The following is a 19,185-nucleotide window of genomic DNA, read 5'->3' on the forward strand; positions in this document are numbered from 1 at the left end:
GATTTCTACACAATATTATGGAAGAGTCAGCCATCCTGAGTAAAAGGGCAAAAGGGAACGTTTGATAATCATCTAATATTATGAGTTATTTGAGCAAATATGTGATCAATTGGTTCCACTATTTGGAAAAAAGGAAAGAATGTCAATTTATTGCATTCTGGTAGTGTTAAAACTTTCAAGCATTTTCTTCTGTCTTGACTTGTGGAAAATAAAAAAAAAAAATCAGTGTCCCGACAGAACTTGGTGTAATAGAGCAGTTGAAACATTCAAAGGAAAGTATTGTTAAATGGGTTTGAATTCATTTCTGGATCCCTCGGCGTTGACAACATGAGATTAGTTTTATTGAACCTCTCCCATGGATTTCTGTTGGTTGATCAACATCAACTTTCAAACTTCTGATTTTCTATGATATTTCTTATCCCTTCTCTCAAGTCATCTAACTACCCACATCCAAACTATTAGAGGATCCTGTCCCCCCTCTCTCTCATATTTCTTGATTTATGCTTGTTTCTTTTTGTTAGTTTAGCCAGTATTATTTGTGTAGTCAGTCTTCCAAGCGGGCCAGGATAATGATTTAAATGTCAAGGCCCTGTTTGGTGAAGCAATTGGAGGAAAATTTGAGTATGATGACAACTTCATCAACTCTTTAATCGATCATTATGCGTATATAGGTGTGTATGTAGAGCGAGAGCTTGTCCAGTCCATCACGGTATATTGCTTGGGGTACCAACTACACAATACGTAGCATGCTAACTAAATTCTCTCGAGGGAAAAAAGAATGAAAAAAGAAAGATGCTCAGCATGAGATAATATTAGATAAGACTTCTAGAAAGATAAGTGTGCTTGTATTTTCCTTTGTTTCGAACCCAAGTTGGAAAAATATCCAACAATAAATTATGTCCATCCAATCATCTGCTCTAGGTATGCCTCCATTTTCATAAACCCCACCTAGTTCCATCATCATATATACCACCAAACATATCAGTTATTTGCTCTCTCTCTCTTTCTCTCTGTCTCTCTCTCTCTTTCCTTGGGTTTGTTATCTTGGGGTGTTGCTTGTTGGTCTGAGAACTTGAGCTTTGTCTGGGAGGAAATGGGCAGGAAGTGCTCACATTGTGGAAACATAGGCCATAATTCAAGGACCTGCACCACTTATAGAGGGACTGCTGTTGGGGGACTCAGGCTTTTTGGTGTTCAACTTGACATATCTTCCTCTTCTGTTGCCATGAAGAAGAGTTTTAGCATGGATTGCTTGTCTTCAGCCTCCCCTTCATCGCCCTCTCCTTCTTCTTCTTTGTCTTCTTCTAGAGTTTCGATCGATGAAAATTCTGATAAAACTTCCATCGGTTATCTATCTGATGGTCTCATGGGTCGATCTCCGGAGAGGAAGAAGGGTTAGTTTTTAATCGCCTTTTATATTTTACCAAGTCCAACTTTTAGGTTATCCTTTTTCATCATTCCTTGGCATCGGTTTCGGTTTATTATTATGTTGTTTATCTTCATAAAATCATCTGCTAACCTGTTCTCACCACATTAATTTATTCAGCCTGTTGATTGACTAGAAATTTATCAATTACTACTATTATATGATGAGATGTTTTTTTATCAAAGAAACTGATTAAAAAGAAGCATACAGTTCTTATAGTTAGTAATTTTCTGTGTTCTGTTTGGGAAGATATTAGCGCCATAAATATGGTTAGAATAACCAGAGTGATTACATGGTTTGGATGTTTAGGAGTTCCATGGACAGAGGAGGAACACCGAATATTTCTACTTGGGCTGGAGAAGCTAGGGAAAGGAGACTGGAGAGGCATCTCTAGAAACTTTGTGACTACAAGAACTCCAACCCAAGTTGCAAGTCATGCTCAAAAGTATTTTCTTCGACAGGCAACTCTCAACAAGAAGAAGCGACGATCCAGCCTATTTGACATGGTACGCATATATACTGCCTTGTTCAATTCTAGGTATTACCAGTTTGTTTTCCTTATACATTCTAAAAATCTTGATAACTCTGAAATCATCTGTGTAACGAGTTTACTTCTTGTTCTGAACTTGACAGGTTAGAAGCAGTAGCATGGCTGGACCTCATGCCAACAGCTCTAACTCCAAGCCTGCTCATATAATTCCTCAATTAAGTTTGCATCGTCATGCCATGTCCGCTAATCTGCAGCATGGATTCTCTGATTCCCAGACAACAACATCAAATGCAGCACAATCCATCTCTAGAAATGTGGCGCCTGATCTGGAGCTCACGCTTGCCGCCCCAAGGCCTTTAGAAGAAAATAAGTCATCCCCTAGAACCCTCCTTATCAGACCTATTAGCGTTACTTGACAAATTTCCAAGGCTAGAAAGCTGAAGAAATAACCAAGTTGTCGTTGTTCAGGCTGATAAAGATGAAGGAACATAGTAGTTACTTTATTATTTATGGTATTTCCAGAGAGTAGTAAATATATTTCTCAAGTGATCAATTAAGATCCTTCCTGTTTATCCAGATTTAGGCAATCAGTTTTGTTAATGATACAATTATGGTAGTAGTTAATGATTATTAGTAGAATCTTCCTTTTATTCTTAATTTGTCCATAATTGCAGAACGTGAATTAGCCTGTTGCTGGCACTATACGCAGTTACTTTGATGGGCCTAAGCCAATTTTCTCACAGTTTTTGGTATGTGGAAAGATCCATGAAGTCCGAAATAGCAGCAAGTAATGAGAAACATTTACACATTATTGTACTAGCGAATGATAACCAAGGCTTCTTCCTTCAGCACCTCCTCCAAAGGAGCCAGAATTTTCTTTTCAATGCCCATACCGAACCACCTTTATGTCTTCTTTTGTTCATTCTAAAATGGGGCCAACAAGGTGATGATTTGCAATTGTGACTACTTCTCACTTCATTTTAGTGCTAGCTGTGTTAGCAGCGACAGTTGTGGAAAAGAACCAAAGTGATCATTGAAGATCAAGGCCATTTAACTCCCTCTCTTTTAGCATTATAGAAATGTATAATGCTCGTGTGGCTAAAGGGAAAAGATAGGGAAAAGGAAAGAAAGAAATGGAATCTGATCATCTGGGATTGTAATGGTTGTTTTACGGTAATCAAGTGCTAAGTAAACAGTAACTTTACTATTAAATTATAAAGTTAGAACATTTGCAACATGTGTCGGTTGCTATAATGTGAGGGTGACCAAAAAGAGAATTAAAATTGTTCCATTTTTAGTCGAAATCTGATTTCAATAGCCAGCCCTCTGCTTCTTTATTTACAAGAAAATTTGTGTGTCTTCCTCTTCCTCTTTACAGCTGGCCCATATGCCTCCTCTGCTTCTCTAGAAATTTATCAGCAAATGCCGATGAAGAGACCGCACTTTTTCATGAAAGGTATATTCATGGCACATGATAATTGACATTGGCGAATAAATACATGAGAAAAGACAAGGTATATCTTGTCCCAGCAGGAAAACGGGACCATGCTATTGGCTTCTCCATAAATTGAAAATTCAGCCATCAGAAACATTAATCTGGAATTTGGGGGCCCTGTTCCTGGGTCCTACTCTTCTAGCTAGAAGCAAACATTGCTTGCCCAGACTTTGATCAAATTGGAGCAAGCAAATGCCTTGGGGACTTAATTAAGATCCTGGTAATGCCACAAAGGCCTCGGATAATAGTCGAATCCTGAATTCGATTGACAGCTAATCCTCTTTCCTTGTGAAGCAAGTGATAACCTGTTATACATTTCAAATTCTTCAACGACTTGAGCTGAATTATTACAGTAATGGAATTACAGCCTGTCAAGAGGAACTTTTTTGCGGCAAGTTGGTACAACAGACCAGAAAGGTTGAAACCCTAGTTTCAATTTGGAAAAAGGAAAACCATATTGACTGCTGACTTCTTAAAAATGGTCTACACTGGACACCCTCCAAAGACTTAAAATGTTTTGAAGATAGTATTTCTGTTAATTTTCAACCCCATAAAATTCAACCTAGTAAGTTTTCAAGAGCTTTGACATCATTTAAAAATCTTCCAGTTTTGTTTGGATTGACTGTGGGACCAAGGCCTTGGGATGGTGCATGCACATCATCGGATGGAAAAGACACCGATGAAATCTGTGCAAGGTAAGCAAGGGAACAAAAAATAAATTGTGTGACTAGAAAACTGGCACACCTCCAGGCAATTTTTGACTCCAGCTTTTAAAGATAAGGAAAACAGGTAAGGAAATGAAGCTTGTCCACAAGCTTAAAAGCCTTGATAAATCTATACATTATCACCTTGTAGCACTGGCATTGAATTTTGCCATTTTGCTGCCGCATGGGAAGCCACTGGAAATTTAGGATTGTGGAGAAGGGGGACCTCTCTATCTGGGAATCCTACTCTACATCTTCCCTCTAAGCAAACTAACTAATAAATGGTATATACAACGTGAAAAAAAACAAGCCACTGAGATTCTACAGATACGTAGCTTCCTTAGCTCTCACTCACTCGCTCCTGTCTGTCTGTCTGATGGATTGGTTTGTCCAAATTGAAATCCATATCATTCATCACATTTATGATTACTTTCAAGACACAGTGACCTTTCAACAAACAAGACATGTTTTTATTTACTCCCTGTAAACATCAATGAGGTGTCAAGTTCTTTGGAACCTTTTGCCTGCAAGCAACCTTTTTATACCCTACCCCATGTGTGTTCTTAGGATGATTAATCCTTTACATGATAAAAACTTTATCTATATTATATAGATATAGATATAATATATTCCCTGTATTTTAATGTTCCAAGATCTGCAATCTCACGGTTGTCACTATAGCCGCCATTGTCATAGCTTGACATTATTAGCAATTTTTTTTTTTGGGGGGGGTTCTATGCAATTCACTGCACCATTCTATTCCTTACATATTCCATTGACAATTCCATTTCCAGCCAGACGTGAATTCCCTCTTTAAGAGCTTCAACACCCATCTTTTCATTGCATAAATGTATTGTTAATGAATATATTTTAAGTATGACTCAGATTGTGACATAAAACTTAGTGAAATAACTTTCAATTAACCATGATTACCCGAGTTGATTATTAGTACAAAAGCCAATTTTATTTTTTCCGAATCAATTGTTCTTATCATTAATTTCCCACTTGACTAATTGTCCTATAACATAGTTACTAAACCTACACTTTGACCATCCAATCAAACATAAAAAACTATACTAGTATTGAATCAAAGCCTGTGAATTCTTAACCACTAGCTAGACGCACCAATCAAAGATTAAACTTACTGAGCCTTAAGCCTGAATATTTTTACTATTAGTTGATACTATACCTTGTGTCGCATTCCATTGGAAAGTGTTTAATTTATGACAAAATTAATGTACCAATAATGACACTAATGTTTTTTTTGTTTGAACATCTAATAATAGATTTAAGTGTCCTTTAGGTAAAAAGTGGGTGATTATAATAAAGATAAAACAAATCATTGGGAAAATGGCCATTTTCATTCGAATTTTTAATATAAATGTGGCATAGACTATAGAGTAGCATATATATATATATATATAGAGGTTTGGTGGGTTCATTTGTAGTTATTTGTTACATGAAAACAAGCGGTTGGAAGTGAGTATATGTAAGAATTTGTTTGATATATATGTTTAAGCTATTCGATGTCTTTCACTTGTTGAATTGAATTGCATTTCCCCAGCAACAAATAATGTCCACTGGATATATATTGTCAATTTAATTAATTAATTAATTAATATTCCGTTCTTTTCAACTTGTTTTTTTTTTAAAAAAAAAAAAGAAAGAAAAAAACCTAGCTTCATATAATTATGTAGTTATTGAATAGCTTTTGACAGGTTGTTATTATGTCATGAATGTCATCTTCAAAAAAATTTATTTTTATTTCTTCTTTTAACTATTAGTTATTACTTTATGTCACGAATGACATCAATTCGCGAACCACGTTTTAGACATGTTTGACAAGGTCCTAGTGGGACACATCTCATGCCTAAACTAATGTAACTTTCAATTTTGATCACAAAAATCTTAACCAAAGTTACTAATAATGTCATGATAATTAATTAATTAATACCTCGCATATCCAAGATATTACGGCACCATGGGGTTTTTTTTTAAAGACAAATTAAGTAGATTTTTTTATTAATTCATATATATGTATACTTTTTACACAAGAAAGTAGTGGTCATATGTTAAAGGGAAAACTTAATACAGGTTTTGAAGGATCAGTGTAATTCTGATTTGAGTATTTATCAGTACATAGAATTACAAGTAATTACAACTAACATTATTAGTATAAATTAATTTTGCTGTAAGAAGATATAGAAACCGAGTAATAAGTGAATCAATTGCCTTTGCCTTTGTATTATCTATTAGTACTAGTACATTGAGATGGAACTACACGAGGTTAGTTTGTGTAAAGCTAGACGTTTCTTTCATAACTAGGCATCAGCTTTTATTTAAAGGAAATGTGAGAGGGAAACGAACCAGACAAAAACAAATTTGGGAAAGGAAAATTAAATTTAAAACTCGAATTTTCAAACAAAATAAATAAATGTTGTGTGTGTGTGTGTGATGAAATGTACCACCAAACCATTAAGTAGCTTTGTCTTAATGGGTGTATGAACGTGTAAGAAAGCTCCACATATCCTTTTCAAGCATATGACAACAAATAAATAAATAAAAGAAAAAGAAAAACATTAGTGTCAATTTTACCTACTCGGAGGCAAAATGATTTTGAAAATTTTAATCATCACTTTTGTAATAAAGTGACATTTGAGCTAACTATACCATCCCTTCTTTTTCTTTTTCTTTTTGTTATTTTATTTTATTTTTTGGTGTTTCTTTTCAAAACAACTCGTGTTTGTTATACCTTATTTACACCCGTCTGACACGCCACAATGTGGGAGAAACTGTAATCGCAAAGGCCCTCTGTCAAATGAGGACAAATGCAATTGCAAAGCCCCAAAAATGGGGTGCGGAAAATCAAAATCCACGCCAAGGATATAATATAAAATATACCTTGTAAAATTACTAGGCAACTTAGGCTCTCGAATGGAGGAACGTTTGATTACCTTACCTTTGTTGCACGTTTATTCAAACTATACTGTTCCAAGAATTATTTCTTGAATGGTTTTTTTCCTTGCACTGGTCTATTGGAAAAAAAGAGTCAAAGTCAAGCATAGTCACACAAGAATTCATTGAGCAGAAAAAGAAATATATTAATGACGTATTATGACGTATATATAGCTTCATAGTAAGCAGCAATCCCCAAAAATTGCTTCAAACCCGTCAACCGTATAATCCAAAGGCTTGCGTGGTCCGCTTGGTTCCACGACATCTTATCCACGTTCCAAAAATATTCCACCTACGTCTCTTTATGTAATTCAACGCCCAATCAGCTCTGACATGAACCCCGAAGAAAAAAACCATCTTAAATTCTGGTCAGGTCATGTGCAGAACCGCTGATAGGTTTGAAGTTTAAACATCAAAATTACAAAAGTTTTTCCCTTGATTTCATAATGTGAACGAGCTAACCTACCCATACAAACGAATGTTGACCTACACATCCAGACAACTAGGAAAGTCTGGCTAGAGATTTGAGTATTCTATGCACGTTTCTAGTAGAGTGTTTATTCAATCGGCGTTTGACTAAGTTTTCGTCCCTTAAATGGCGATTCAGGATCTAAGAGTCAATTCTAGCCTCCCCGTTCCGTGCACTTAACCACGTCAACACCTTGCCAACCATAGATGTTATCCAGATCTCTTCAGGCTGTTAGCATACCACGAACCATACGGACTGAGCAACAGGCCGAGGAAGGGAGGGAATATTAAAAGAGGTTCTCATATCTCCTTTGTCATCTGTCACCTTTAATTCATAATCTTGCCTTGTGCTCCTCCTATAAAAAGAGGTTGAGGCAGAGACAAAAGTGCACAATCTTCCAATTTTCCGAGTCTGATATCATGAAAAAGTACACTAAGTTACAAGCCTCGTCAAAGAATTTTAATATGCGAAACAAAATTTTAGTTTACAAGGTATGATGTATCTACAGGAACAAAAGCATAAATGGATACACTTGCAATTTTTAACCTGGCTACTTCTTCACCCAGAATAACAAAAAACTGAAATAAAACAAATAAACCAATCAATTGTAAGTGGGGAAAAGGGCAAAAAAAAATTGAAATGAATTACATTACAAAATTGACGCTATATTACAAAGGTCATCTGGGAAAGTTTAAATGTGATGACCTGAACCAATATTAGAATGTGTCGGCATGATGATCATATATATATTGCTGTTCATATCTCGGGGCTGGCTGTTATTTGTACAGTCTTGCTTGGTTAGAAATTCACATTGGCAGTGGGCAAACACATGACGAGCTTTGCAATGGAAAAGAACCGGTTCACTCAGTCAACTTCCTTTGCACTTTTAAGCACCTGTCCTCCAGAGTATAAGAACCCCATCAGGTAAAGGCTTGAAATTTGCATTTTTCTGGTTCATGTTTTATTTAATATCATGAATCATGAGAGCCTTGGACCATCAACGTAATACGCTTAGCACTGTCTGCGCGAAGGCTATCTCCTTTAAAACCAATCTGGGAGGAGAAATCATATTCAACATAACCTCAAAACACTTGTTCTAGCAAGAATTAGGTAAAAGTTTAAAAGATGGCAATCTTCTCCTGGTGATCTCTTATATTCTACCATTATACCATCAAGTTTATATTCAAAGGCAGATTGATTACCTCGCTAGGACCATCAGGGGGGAACCACCGCAAGAGCACACCAAGATGAACAACAGCTGGAATCAGCTTGAAAAGCAATGGAGTAGTGACCTGCACAGTTATTTGATGAGCACAATTTGAAATCTTAATAGAATTTCAGTTCAGTGTCTTACACTAGAATGCAATTTTAACAAGGAAAGATCTTCATGAAATTGGCTAGTTGCAGCAAAATTGGGTACTTTAAAAGTAAAATTTCCATTCTGATCATAAAATGCTTAAACCAGTTGCATCATTTCGGATAGAATATTGCTCTTGAGAGTTGAAGCTATAAACAGAAAAGCAACTGCAGCAAGACTTTATTGAGGTTGCATTGGTTCAAACTGCCGTCCAGTTGCATGCTCACTACTCACTCAGAATAATAAGACCACGGAGAATCTCAAATGTCTTTTCCTTCTCTTTTTTTTCTTGAAGGGAATACAATGCAAAACATCAGTAAGGCCATGGTTCACTTACCAAACTAAGAGCTGTTGTGCCCAGAAGTAGCAGGTAAAGTTTGCCCTGCAGCAGTGAAAAAAATTCAGCAATATTGTCAAGTAAAAAAGCCACAGAAAGAGAATACTCGTTTTCAGGTAAAAACTCATAGTGCACTTAACAACACTTCTAAATTAAGTAAATCCATTGGTTAGATAAATTTGGGGGACACCTGCAATCAAATGGTGAGAGGAAGTTGGCAGTTGAAGAGAGAATGAGAGTCAGCCTCATGGACATTAGAAACATCAATTAAATGAAGATTAAAGCAATGGAGTACAAACCTCAACTAGATGAAGATTAGAAGCACGACTCAAAAGAACAAAAGCAAATTCCCCAATTTGAGCCAAAGACATCCCAACCTACAACATTAAGTTGAAAGGAACTAAGGCTCCTATACAGAATGATGTCAAAATGAATACAATATGCAAGTACTATGCTCAACTCATACAAGAAGCGAAGTTTTGTTGCTGTATCTAAATCCCTTGACAACTGCAGCAACTACTATTGTTTTAATAACAATCACCAATATTACAGCTGCCAGCAATATATCAACATGATTCCAAAGGAAATGCACATGAATTAGCATCCCAATGCTGGCAAGGAAAAGAGCAGCAAAGAAATTGCGAATGGGCTCAACCTGTATATAAGAGACAAATCAAAAGACAGAATTTCATTGTTAATCAGAAGCATCACTAAGGAAGCAATGCATAACAAGGCAAGAACACTGCAATGGCGCCCTCCCTTGTATTAGTTCTAGAGTACTACCAACAAAAATGAATAAAGAAAGTTCACATATTAGTGTACTCAAATTCAAAAATTACAGCTCTCAAACAAGCATCATATTTCATAAACCAAATTAACTAAGGAAAACAAACTCCAGTAAGCATAAAATACCAACTAAAATTCCTCAAAGCCACACCAGGATGCCTTCAGTAGTGCCTAATGGATTGCAAACTGCACAACTAGTACAGGCAGAACCATGAATTACCTTTGTACAAGAACCACTCATCTTACATATTCATAATCAGTAATTGTATTTAGCTGATTCAATAACATTAACACTGATAGCTCAGTCTGGAAAGGGATTCCAATATTAACTGTAACTGTGTACAGGATGGTCAATAAGGGACATTAACCAATTATTAGATCATACATAAATATACCTCACAATGCAAAACACTTAATTATAAACAAGACTATAAAAGCATAACAAAACTACAAAAGAATTAAGGCACTAATAGTTCCAGACAGGGTACACAACTAAAAATCTTACTTGTTCAAGTGTATGCTGACCCAGATCAGTGGTTGATATCATCACTCCCGCAGCAAAAGAACCCAGCTCAAGGCTTAAACCCAGCTTATCACTACACTGGAGCACCATAACAAGCTATGTTATGTACATGCATATATATACATGAACAAATAACTTGCTTGGTAAATGTAAAGGAACGTCGGTCTTATTGGTTAGAAAAGAAAAAAAGTTGCAAGAATAACAACTATAAAAAGTGCAGCAACCTTCTGATGTTTATGCTGTAAAGAAATGCATAAGTTAATTACAATGCAAGAAGAAAGAAGGAAATGAGCAAACCCAAGCAACAAGCAAGCAAAATGCCACCGATGCCAACTGATATAGCTCATTAGTCTGCGCAAATAAATATTTGCATATCAATAAATTGTCTACATAGATAAAAGAGCTGATCCAAATAATACACATTACCTGTGATGATAGGCTTATCATGAGCTTAAGAAACCAGGGCACACAAGTCCTAGATAATATTGTCAAAATGGCCAGAAATGTAATCAACACCACCAAACTGAGAATTGAATGAGAATGTATCATCAGAAACCTACAAATTGATGATCTTAGCCTCCACCCCATCAAAGAGAGATGATCTTATAGAATTTTTCACTTACGATTTAGTCATGGATAATACTCCTTGAAGGATGCCAGAACTGCCACCTAGAACTGGAAGTAAAGCAAACAACAAACCCACAGCACAGTCCTGCCAACCCATGATAGTTCAAAACTTCATAAAACTCAAGTATCTATGCACAAGTGAACTACATATATTTTTAACTGCTATGATGACCAAGAAAATAAATACCTGAAGGATGAGAGTTCCAATTGTAACCTGACCATGAAGGGCACTTATACTATTTCTTTCCATCAAAAATTTCAAAACCTGGAACCATAAAAGACAAACTAGTAACTAGTTCTACATGCAAGCAAATGTTTGTAAAGCAATCCTCAAACAAGCATGTTCTCTATCCAAACTGACAGAGACTATCCTACCAGCTTATTATTCATTCAACTGTAACATGCTAAAATTTTTCACCAATCCAGGTTCTCAGTCAATACACAGTTCATGGAGGTTTACCACTGCTGTAGAAGACATAGACAGGAATGCACCAACAAATACCCCCTCTGAAGGTTTACCTCCACATAACTGCAAAAAGCATGTAGCTGCATCCATCAAAAACTCATAGCTATAATAATCTGAGTAAAGGGAAAGGAAAATACTGCAACACTAGTAAAGGAAGATAAGAAAGAAAAGAAAACAGCATAACTTCTCTAATAAAAGAACCAGCACCTTAATCCACATGCCTAATTGAACAAACAAATGAATAGTTCCTGGCCCAACCAATTAATAAAAGCACATAATATTTGCCCGAGCCCCAAACAACCATGGGACAATGCTCACTTAGGCCAGATGGCCTAGAAGTCTAATACGCAAATGATATATCATAATATTGAAAAAACACATCATTCACAGCTTCTGAAGTTAAATGTTGGAATCATATGACCAACACCTCATTTTTGTGCAAATACCACCAATGTCAATACAAAACAACCATGAAGATGGAAACTAGAGAGACCAATACTTCAAGCCAAGTTAACCCCACAGGGGTATATGTTTATCTGTTCCACATGGTGCCGGGTGAACACCAAACCTGTAGTATTCCTAGCACCCATTAAATGAAACAATAGCAAGCAGCATAATTCAAGACTTATGTGGAAGACTGGTGTGTGATAAGTCAAGTGTTGCAGATTGAAATCTAACATGTGATAGACTGATTGAGAAAACTATTTGGCGTACAAGTTAGAGAGAAAACTGAAAAGAAAAATTTAATGGAGAAAGACACATGCAAGGGATATAGAGTTGAGTCACACAAGCCATGACTACCTAGAAGAAAAGCTTCATTTATCATATGCAGTATGATGAGGGCAAGGACCATTGACCTTGATTTATGAAATTTAAGAAGTTCAATTAAGGATATTAACCCATTAATTGTCAATTTATGTGTAAAAACTATTGAGTAGTCTCTCAACAATACAATTAAAATCTTAATTCTTTGTCGGGTACAAATTATTAACCTCACATAATAAAATTCAGAATCCAAGAAATTCAAAGGTTTTATGCCCTAAGGCTTTATATATCAAACATTTATATAAAATGATTCTAACAATATGAGACATACCGAGACGGTTATACCACACAAGCACATGAATAGAAAAATTTGAAGAAGACCTCCAAGAACAGCGACTGCTCGAACTACGCGAAGCTGCAAGAATTTTTACAAGATAAGGATTATTGATCGAAGGAATGAATCTAACAAGGAAAGTACCAAGGCAACAAGAAAACCTTTGTTGTAGAAAACTCCAAGCCTAATGCAAAAAGAAGAAAGATTACACCAAATTGAGCCACTGTTTCAACCTGAATGAACGTACCAATAAAAATATGAAAATAGGAAGTGAAATTATTTAAAAATAAAAAAGGAAAAGTAATACTATACAAATTTATAAGCTTCTATCACCACCACAGTTTCCATCAACAAACATCAATGGAGAATTAATAAAACTGTTTTACTTGCTACAGCAGCACAAGTAATAGCACGTGCATTACCATTTTAACACATATAAATACATTTCTTGGCCTGGTTCTCTTTCTAGCAACATATTGCATGCAGGGAAGTATCAACCTAGTAGAAACTAAGGAGAATTATATCCTAATCAAAGCTAAAATTTAAAAATATTACATAACATCAGCTGAAAGCAAGGGTATTTGGGTGAATTCTTGCATTGATAAGTAAATATCATAGTTGTGCACTATACCACATCATGCTCATAGGCCTTAGTTACTTTACATATGTCAGTGTAGCTATGCATCTGCACAAGTATTTCTACTTATCATAACAAATAGCCTAGGAGTCATCTTCAGTCAGTATCATGATTTCTAAAATGTCCAAAATGAGTTTGTGTCTTATCCTATGTTGCTTGGGCTCAGCTATGAGTGCCGGGTGTGTGTACATATCTAGTGTCTAACATGCCAACTACATGGAATCAACGACACGAGGAAACAACCGTAAAAGGTCTGAAACAAGGATACAGGTGCGGTGACTCATTGTCCAAATTATTATATTCAGATGGTTAATATTACTCTTCTGGTGTTTTAACTTTCTTTTTTTTTTTTTGGAAGAGAAGATGTGTTATTAGTGTCTTGGTTTTAAGTCCTTAAAAGAAGGCAAAATCATACAGGCAATCAACCTCCTTGTCACCGTGCATAAATAATTGAAGCCCAATTATCTTAATTGCCCCAAAGGACGCAAACCCAGCAAAATAAACCATAATGGGACAAAAAATAAAAAGAAAAATAAGTTGGTGCAAATGACAAGGTGAAAAGTAGAGCACGTGATTGAATCTAAACCTTTAAGTTTTAACTTTTATAAACACAAATCCCATCTGTAAAATATAGAAACCCCAAAATTTTCAATTATTTTCTGTCCATTTTCTTCTTTGTTTCTAGATGTTTCTCTTTTTTGTACTCTTCCTTCTTTGCATTTGAGTCATTCTGTACTGATTTGACCACTTTCTTCAGTCTTTCTTTGCTATCTCAATTTTTCAACATCCTTTTCCTCTTCTTGTTCTTCATGCTTCGTCTCCTAATTTCCCTAATCAATGATAAGTAGTATCCTAATTGTTGTGAGGAATGAAGATTTTACAATAATTGAAAGGTAAAAATGTGAGGAAAGTGAAGAAGAAAATTTTGGTTATGGTAGCAATCTAGTCCAATTTGGTTAGACAATCCTGGAAAATCAAACAGATCCCACACCCAGGTCGGTGTCAAGTTGTGTCAACACGAGTACTCCTGCCGAGTCCAAGCAACAGAGATCTTATCTAACTCATTAACCAGCTCTCCCAAAAACCCATTTTTCTCTTTCCTTTTAGCGATTTAATATGGAGAAATTTAGGGGTGAGCAAATGTAAACCGAACCGAACCGAAATGAGTTCTGTTTTTTCGGTTCGGTTAGTTTGGTTCTTTGGATAGATCAGTTAGGATAGTTTGGTTATTAACATTAATTCAGTTCGGTTTCGGTTAGGAAAATGTCTAACCGAACTAACCAAACTTAAGTAAGGGTATTACGGGGATTTTGCAAGAAAAATAAATCCTAAATCTAATCTCTCCTCTTTAGTTTCTCTTTAATTATATGAGTATCCATCTTATTTATTATAATTTTTTATTATCATTTTTAATATTTTGTAGTATTGATTTATTAAAAAAAATACAACATAAATAAATATATACAAAAAATAAAAAATTTGTCAAGTTCGGTTTTTGGAAACCGAATCAAACTAACCGAATTAGTTTGGTTTCAGTTAGCTCGGTTATTTGTATAGCTCAGTTTGGTTTCGGTTATTTTTAATTATGAGTTCGGTTAGTTCAGTTATTAGATATCCAAAACCAAACTAACCGAAATAACTGTTTGCACACCCCTACGGAGAATAATCACCATCTCTGGGATCCAATGCTTAAAATACACCCCCCTCCAACACAAAAAGGATTTGCTTCCTGGTAGGAATGAGATTCAGATATCCTGCTTCATTCTGGTAATCAATTTGAACCTCACTTTACATATCTTGATGTCTAATACACCAGTGAATAAATATAAGGATTATTAACACTTATTGAGCTAAAGATAAGTCAACTGCCAGCTAGCATAAAGCAAAAGCAACATACCTGCACCATTTCCCCAACAAAGCTAAACCCACCAGGCCCAATAATAGATCCTGCGAGTAGATATCCAGTAATAACCTGAAATTTCAAAATGTAAGCATAAAATGCTCCTTTAGGGAAGGCCTATCACTGCAAATCAAGAATAAAATTTACAAAGCTTCAAGTAGAGACAGAGAATCAATCTAGCTAGCAGCACAATATTGGAAAAAAGACATAAAAGGTACAGTAGCAGTCTAACCGGTTGTCCAGCACAAGCAAAAGCAATGCCACCACATGTTGCAGAGACAATGACAACTACCAGATCTGATATCAATCTGCACGAAGCAATTTTGAATAATCAAAAAGTTGTTTCCATTACAATTGTATGGCGTCAAAACTAAATTAAAAAAATATATATTAAAAGGATAACCTTAAGTCTAGTTGTAGAACAGGATACTTCGACTTTGGGTTGGATATTATAAAGACATTGTCCTGAAAAGGAATATCCCAGCATGATCAACAATTTGTCTACTTTAAATATAACAACACCAAATATGCATTTGCTTGAAGCACCAATATCATAATCAATATAAACACTGAAGCAAATTGTCAACTAGATAGAAGTTTCCAGAGACAACATTTTCTAGACATACATTTTGATCTATTAAGGTCGGTGCATCTTCTCCTCGATTTTCATTATCCAAATGGAAAACATCATGGAGCTGAAATGACCTGACATAAGGCTCATAAAAAACGTAAGCTGTCATTGAAAGCGGGTTAGTGAAGCATACAATATCAGAAGAGGTAGTCCTATCATGTTAAATGAATTGCTATCAAAGAAAAATTAATCACTTACTTCTCTTCCTTGGATTCATTTTTCTTGGGCTTAACTCTAGCAACAGTTTCCAAGACAGCCTGACAAAAACAAACAAATTCTATTCTCACCGCCCAGACCAAGAGTTTCTTTAATACTCAACAGAAAATATCATAAACAGACAAGTATTTAAAGTTCAATCAACAAAATATATTTCATTTTCCATAACGAGAAAAAACCCTTATGTTTATTGCAAGAGTGGACCTCCATCGTTTTTCTTGGGTTGAAACTAGAACAGATATTGTCCAAATTATAACTAATCCTAAATAACAATAGTGAATAATATCTGGTCCAAGAATTTTCTTTTTTTTTTTTATTCATGTTCAAGGTTATCTAACCACTAAAACTGACAAATCTGAGAGCAATTTAACAGCAGCCAACTGCCTGAAACATTTCTTCACATTCCTATGTTGAGAGTACACACCATGCAACAAAAGAATTCCCAATTTTGAGTGCTTGACATGAGCACATAATCACTTTCAAAACTAAAAGGTCACTGAAAATGAATAAATATTTTAAAGAATGCTACTACCAACCTGCTTCCCCGCAACACTATTGTTGAAACTACCAGGATCAGTGGCTGCAAAAGCAAAAACTAATAAGAATTCCAATAATTGGAACTAAAAAAATAGAGGAATTCAACGAGGCCCAATAAGCTTTCTATTTTAAAACTTATAACAACAGAAAAAAAAAGGGGGAATTTCAATTTTCAATTCTCATTTTTCGTTGCAATTTTAAAGTACTTAGACGCAATGCAAAAATGCTCACAAATTTCTCTAAATAAAATACTGCACACAAATGAACGGGGATAAAATAAGTAGTAAATATTAAAACAATTAAATGGAAAACACAAAGTTAAGCGAAATTGAGTGAAATAAGAGCTGATCCAAAATCTTCAAAACCCTACCTCCACCACCATTGTTAAAAAACCAAATGCAGATGGAAAAAGAGAGACTGAACAAGAGTTCAGATCTAGTACCGACCTTCATTTTGGTCAGTGTCATTGAACTCCTTCTCAAGAGCGCGATCGATCATGTCGGCGAAACTATCCTCTTTGGATCTCGGGTCTGAGGCATTGGACTTGGAGGCAGTGACATTGATCTCGGCCGCCGACTCGGAATCGGTTTCAATGGTGGCGACGGAAGTGAAGAATACGAAGAGATCGCAAATGAAGAAGAAAGCCACGAGTCTCCCCCTCATTGCAGAGGTTTTAGTGAGAGAAAAAAAGAACACCTAGAGAGAGAAAAGGCGAATGGAAAGGTGCGTAGAATAGCTGATGCGTAAGTTAGCAAAATGAAGAGTGAGTTTTGGACCCTATTTCCTCTTCTCTCTCTGGTTTGTGGAGAACGAGAGGGAAAAAAGTTTGTTAGCTTGGAAATGGAGGTTGAGTAAAAGTACAAAAATGTCCATATTGTACTCACATATATCTGGTGTTGATCCTACTCCTACGCGCTAGACGATTTCGCGTGTGAAGAACGCTACATTTTGAAGATTGCGCCGTTAACATTGTCCATAAAAATATGGAATTCCGAACAGGGAATTGCACAACCAAAGTGGTTGGGCTGTGGTTTGCACCCTCCCCCAAAGAAAAGCTGGAATTCACTCGGGACCAGAGTGTATGGTGTGTATGGACTCATGGAAGCGGCTAGCCTAGAGGTGCCACAGTTGGGCCTCCAAGCCCGTATATCAGGTATATCTGGGTCGGGTTTGGACATTTCTTCAGGCCCAAATTTTGTTTGAGACATTACTGAGTAGAAAATTTAAACCAAAATTAAACACTTGAAGATGAAGTTAAAATGACTCTCTATATTTGTTTATTATTTGCCTATTAAGTACCAAAAATAATCAATTACCTACTATTCTACAATCACTAAATCAGTGGATAATCATTACTTTTTTTTCTTTAAATAGATGCTAATAAGTCAATTCTTTTTTTTTCTTTCTTTGTCTTTTTTTTTATCAAAACCGACTCTGTAATAAAGTAACGAAAGCCCGTATTTTAAGCTTTAATTTTTCATAAGTTTCATAATTTTATAATAATATAATTAATTATATAAAAAATATATATATTAAAATAATTAATAAAATATTTACATATTCTCTCATTTATTAAATTAAGTGCCTAACAAATATTTATTTTTTCTCACTTTCTACATTCCTATTAATTTTTAACTATTTATCTCATGTTTAATGTAAAAGTCAAAGATAATTATATACGCTTACTTTCTGAATTATGTATTTAATAAATCTCAATTTTTTATTACTTCCTAATTCTCACACTACTATTGCTTCTTAATTCTCACACTACTATAATTCTCAAAATGATCTCCAACAACTATTTTTTTCCTATATATATAAAACCAAATTTTTTTCAATTTATAATATAAAAAATTTAATTAAAAATTTTACATCTCAAAAGGTTAGAAGAATAAAATTTTAATATTTTTTTCTTAATTTTAATAAAAAATGTCTCATTTGAATATTTAGATTTAAGCTTCTGAAATTATTGAGCCGCCATGTTCTTTATATTACTTTATTTAATAATTTGAAGGATATGATTATGTGATTTTGCTTTTTTATTCAATGAATGAACAAATCTTATAAATTCATTGACTTTCAAAGTTTAAACATTTTACAGTTAACTTTACTCACATGCTAAGGTCTACTCTCTGTCAACATCATTCTTCATATTTATATGTTTCAAAACATACGAATATTTATAAATATTTTAATTTTTAATTTTTTTAACTAAATTATATGTAAATGCATGCATACTCTGCAAAGTCATACATATAATATAATATGCGATGATCCAACACTGATTAAAACCACATTGTACTACTAAATTTATCATCTTGCAAATATTTATATGAAGTTACACATCATAGTTATCAGTAGAGGATCTAGGATTTTGTATAAAGAGTGATTAAACAATAATTATATCGGGTTATGGATTGGGATTCTGAACAAAAATTAATCACTTTTGATATAAAATTATATTATAACATAAAATTTCATTAACAATTTAAATTTATATAAGTTTTCAGATTTACCAATATAAATAGAC

General features: G+C 34.8%; 2 protein-coding genes across 3 annotated transcripts; one reads left to right on the forward strand and one right to left on the reverse strand.

Moving 5' to 3' along the window:
• The first annotated feature begins 926 nt into the window (after positions 1 to 926).
• On the forward strand, positions 927 to 2,573 carry LOC110411026 (myb-like transcription factor family protein). Its single transcript, XM_021421016.2, has 3 exons — positions 927 to 1,394; positions 1,736 to 1,932; positions 2,060 to 2,573. The coding sequence occupies exons 1-3, from the start codon at positions 1,094 to 1,096 to the stop codon at positions 2,330 to 2,332; spliced, it is 771 nt and encodes a 256-aa protein (XP_021276691.1). The 5' UTR covers positions 927 to 1,093; the 3' UTR covers positions 2,333 to 2,573.
• A 5,403-nt stretch (positions 2,574 to 7,976) lies between these two features.
• Positions 7,977 to 17,516, reverse strand: KEA4 (K+ efflux antiporter 4). 2 transcript variants are annotated; one of them, XM_021420187.2, is made up of 20 exons: positions 17,102 to 17,515; positions 16,655 to 16,698; positions 16,101 to 16,159; positions 15,898 to 15,976; positions 15,675 to 15,736; positions 15,504 to 15,579; positions 15,269 to 15,343; positions 12,896 to 12,967; positions 12,732 to 12,815; positions 11,630 to 11,698; positions 11,357 to 11,434; positions 11,166 to 11,254; positions 10,969 to 11,065; positions 10,840 to 10,893; positions 10,525 to 10,620; positions 9,700 to 9,888; positions 9,533 to 9,610; positions 9,234 to 9,278; positions 8,742 to 8,831; positions 7,977 to 8,591 (listed from the first exon to the last, which is right to left on the reverse strand). In XM_021420187.2, exons 1-20 carry the CDS (start codon positions 17,316 to 17,318, stop codon positions 8,511 to 8,513), a joined length of 1,734 nt encoding a protein of 577 aa, XP_021275862.1. In that variant the 5' UTR covers positions 17,319 to 17,515; the 3' UTR covers positions 7,977 to 8,510. The 2 variants fall into 2 exon arrangements, with proteins under 2 accessions (XP_021275862.1, XP_089638735.1); XM_089782609.1 differs by having other exon boundaries at positions 10,840 to 11,065; positions 17,102 to 17,516.
• Between the last annotated feature and the right edge of the window lie 1,669 nt (positions 17,517 to 19,185).

This window comes from Theobroma umbraticum, unplaced genomic scaffold (genome assembly GCF_002168275.2).
Source record: "Theobroma umbraticum cultivar Fairchild unplaced genomic scaffold, ASM216827v3 scaffold_56.0, whole genome shotgun sequence".
NCBI classification, from domain to species: domain Eukaryota; kingdom Viridiplantae; phylum Streptophyta; class Magnoliopsida; order Malvales; family Malvaceae; genus Theobroma; species Theobroma umbraticum.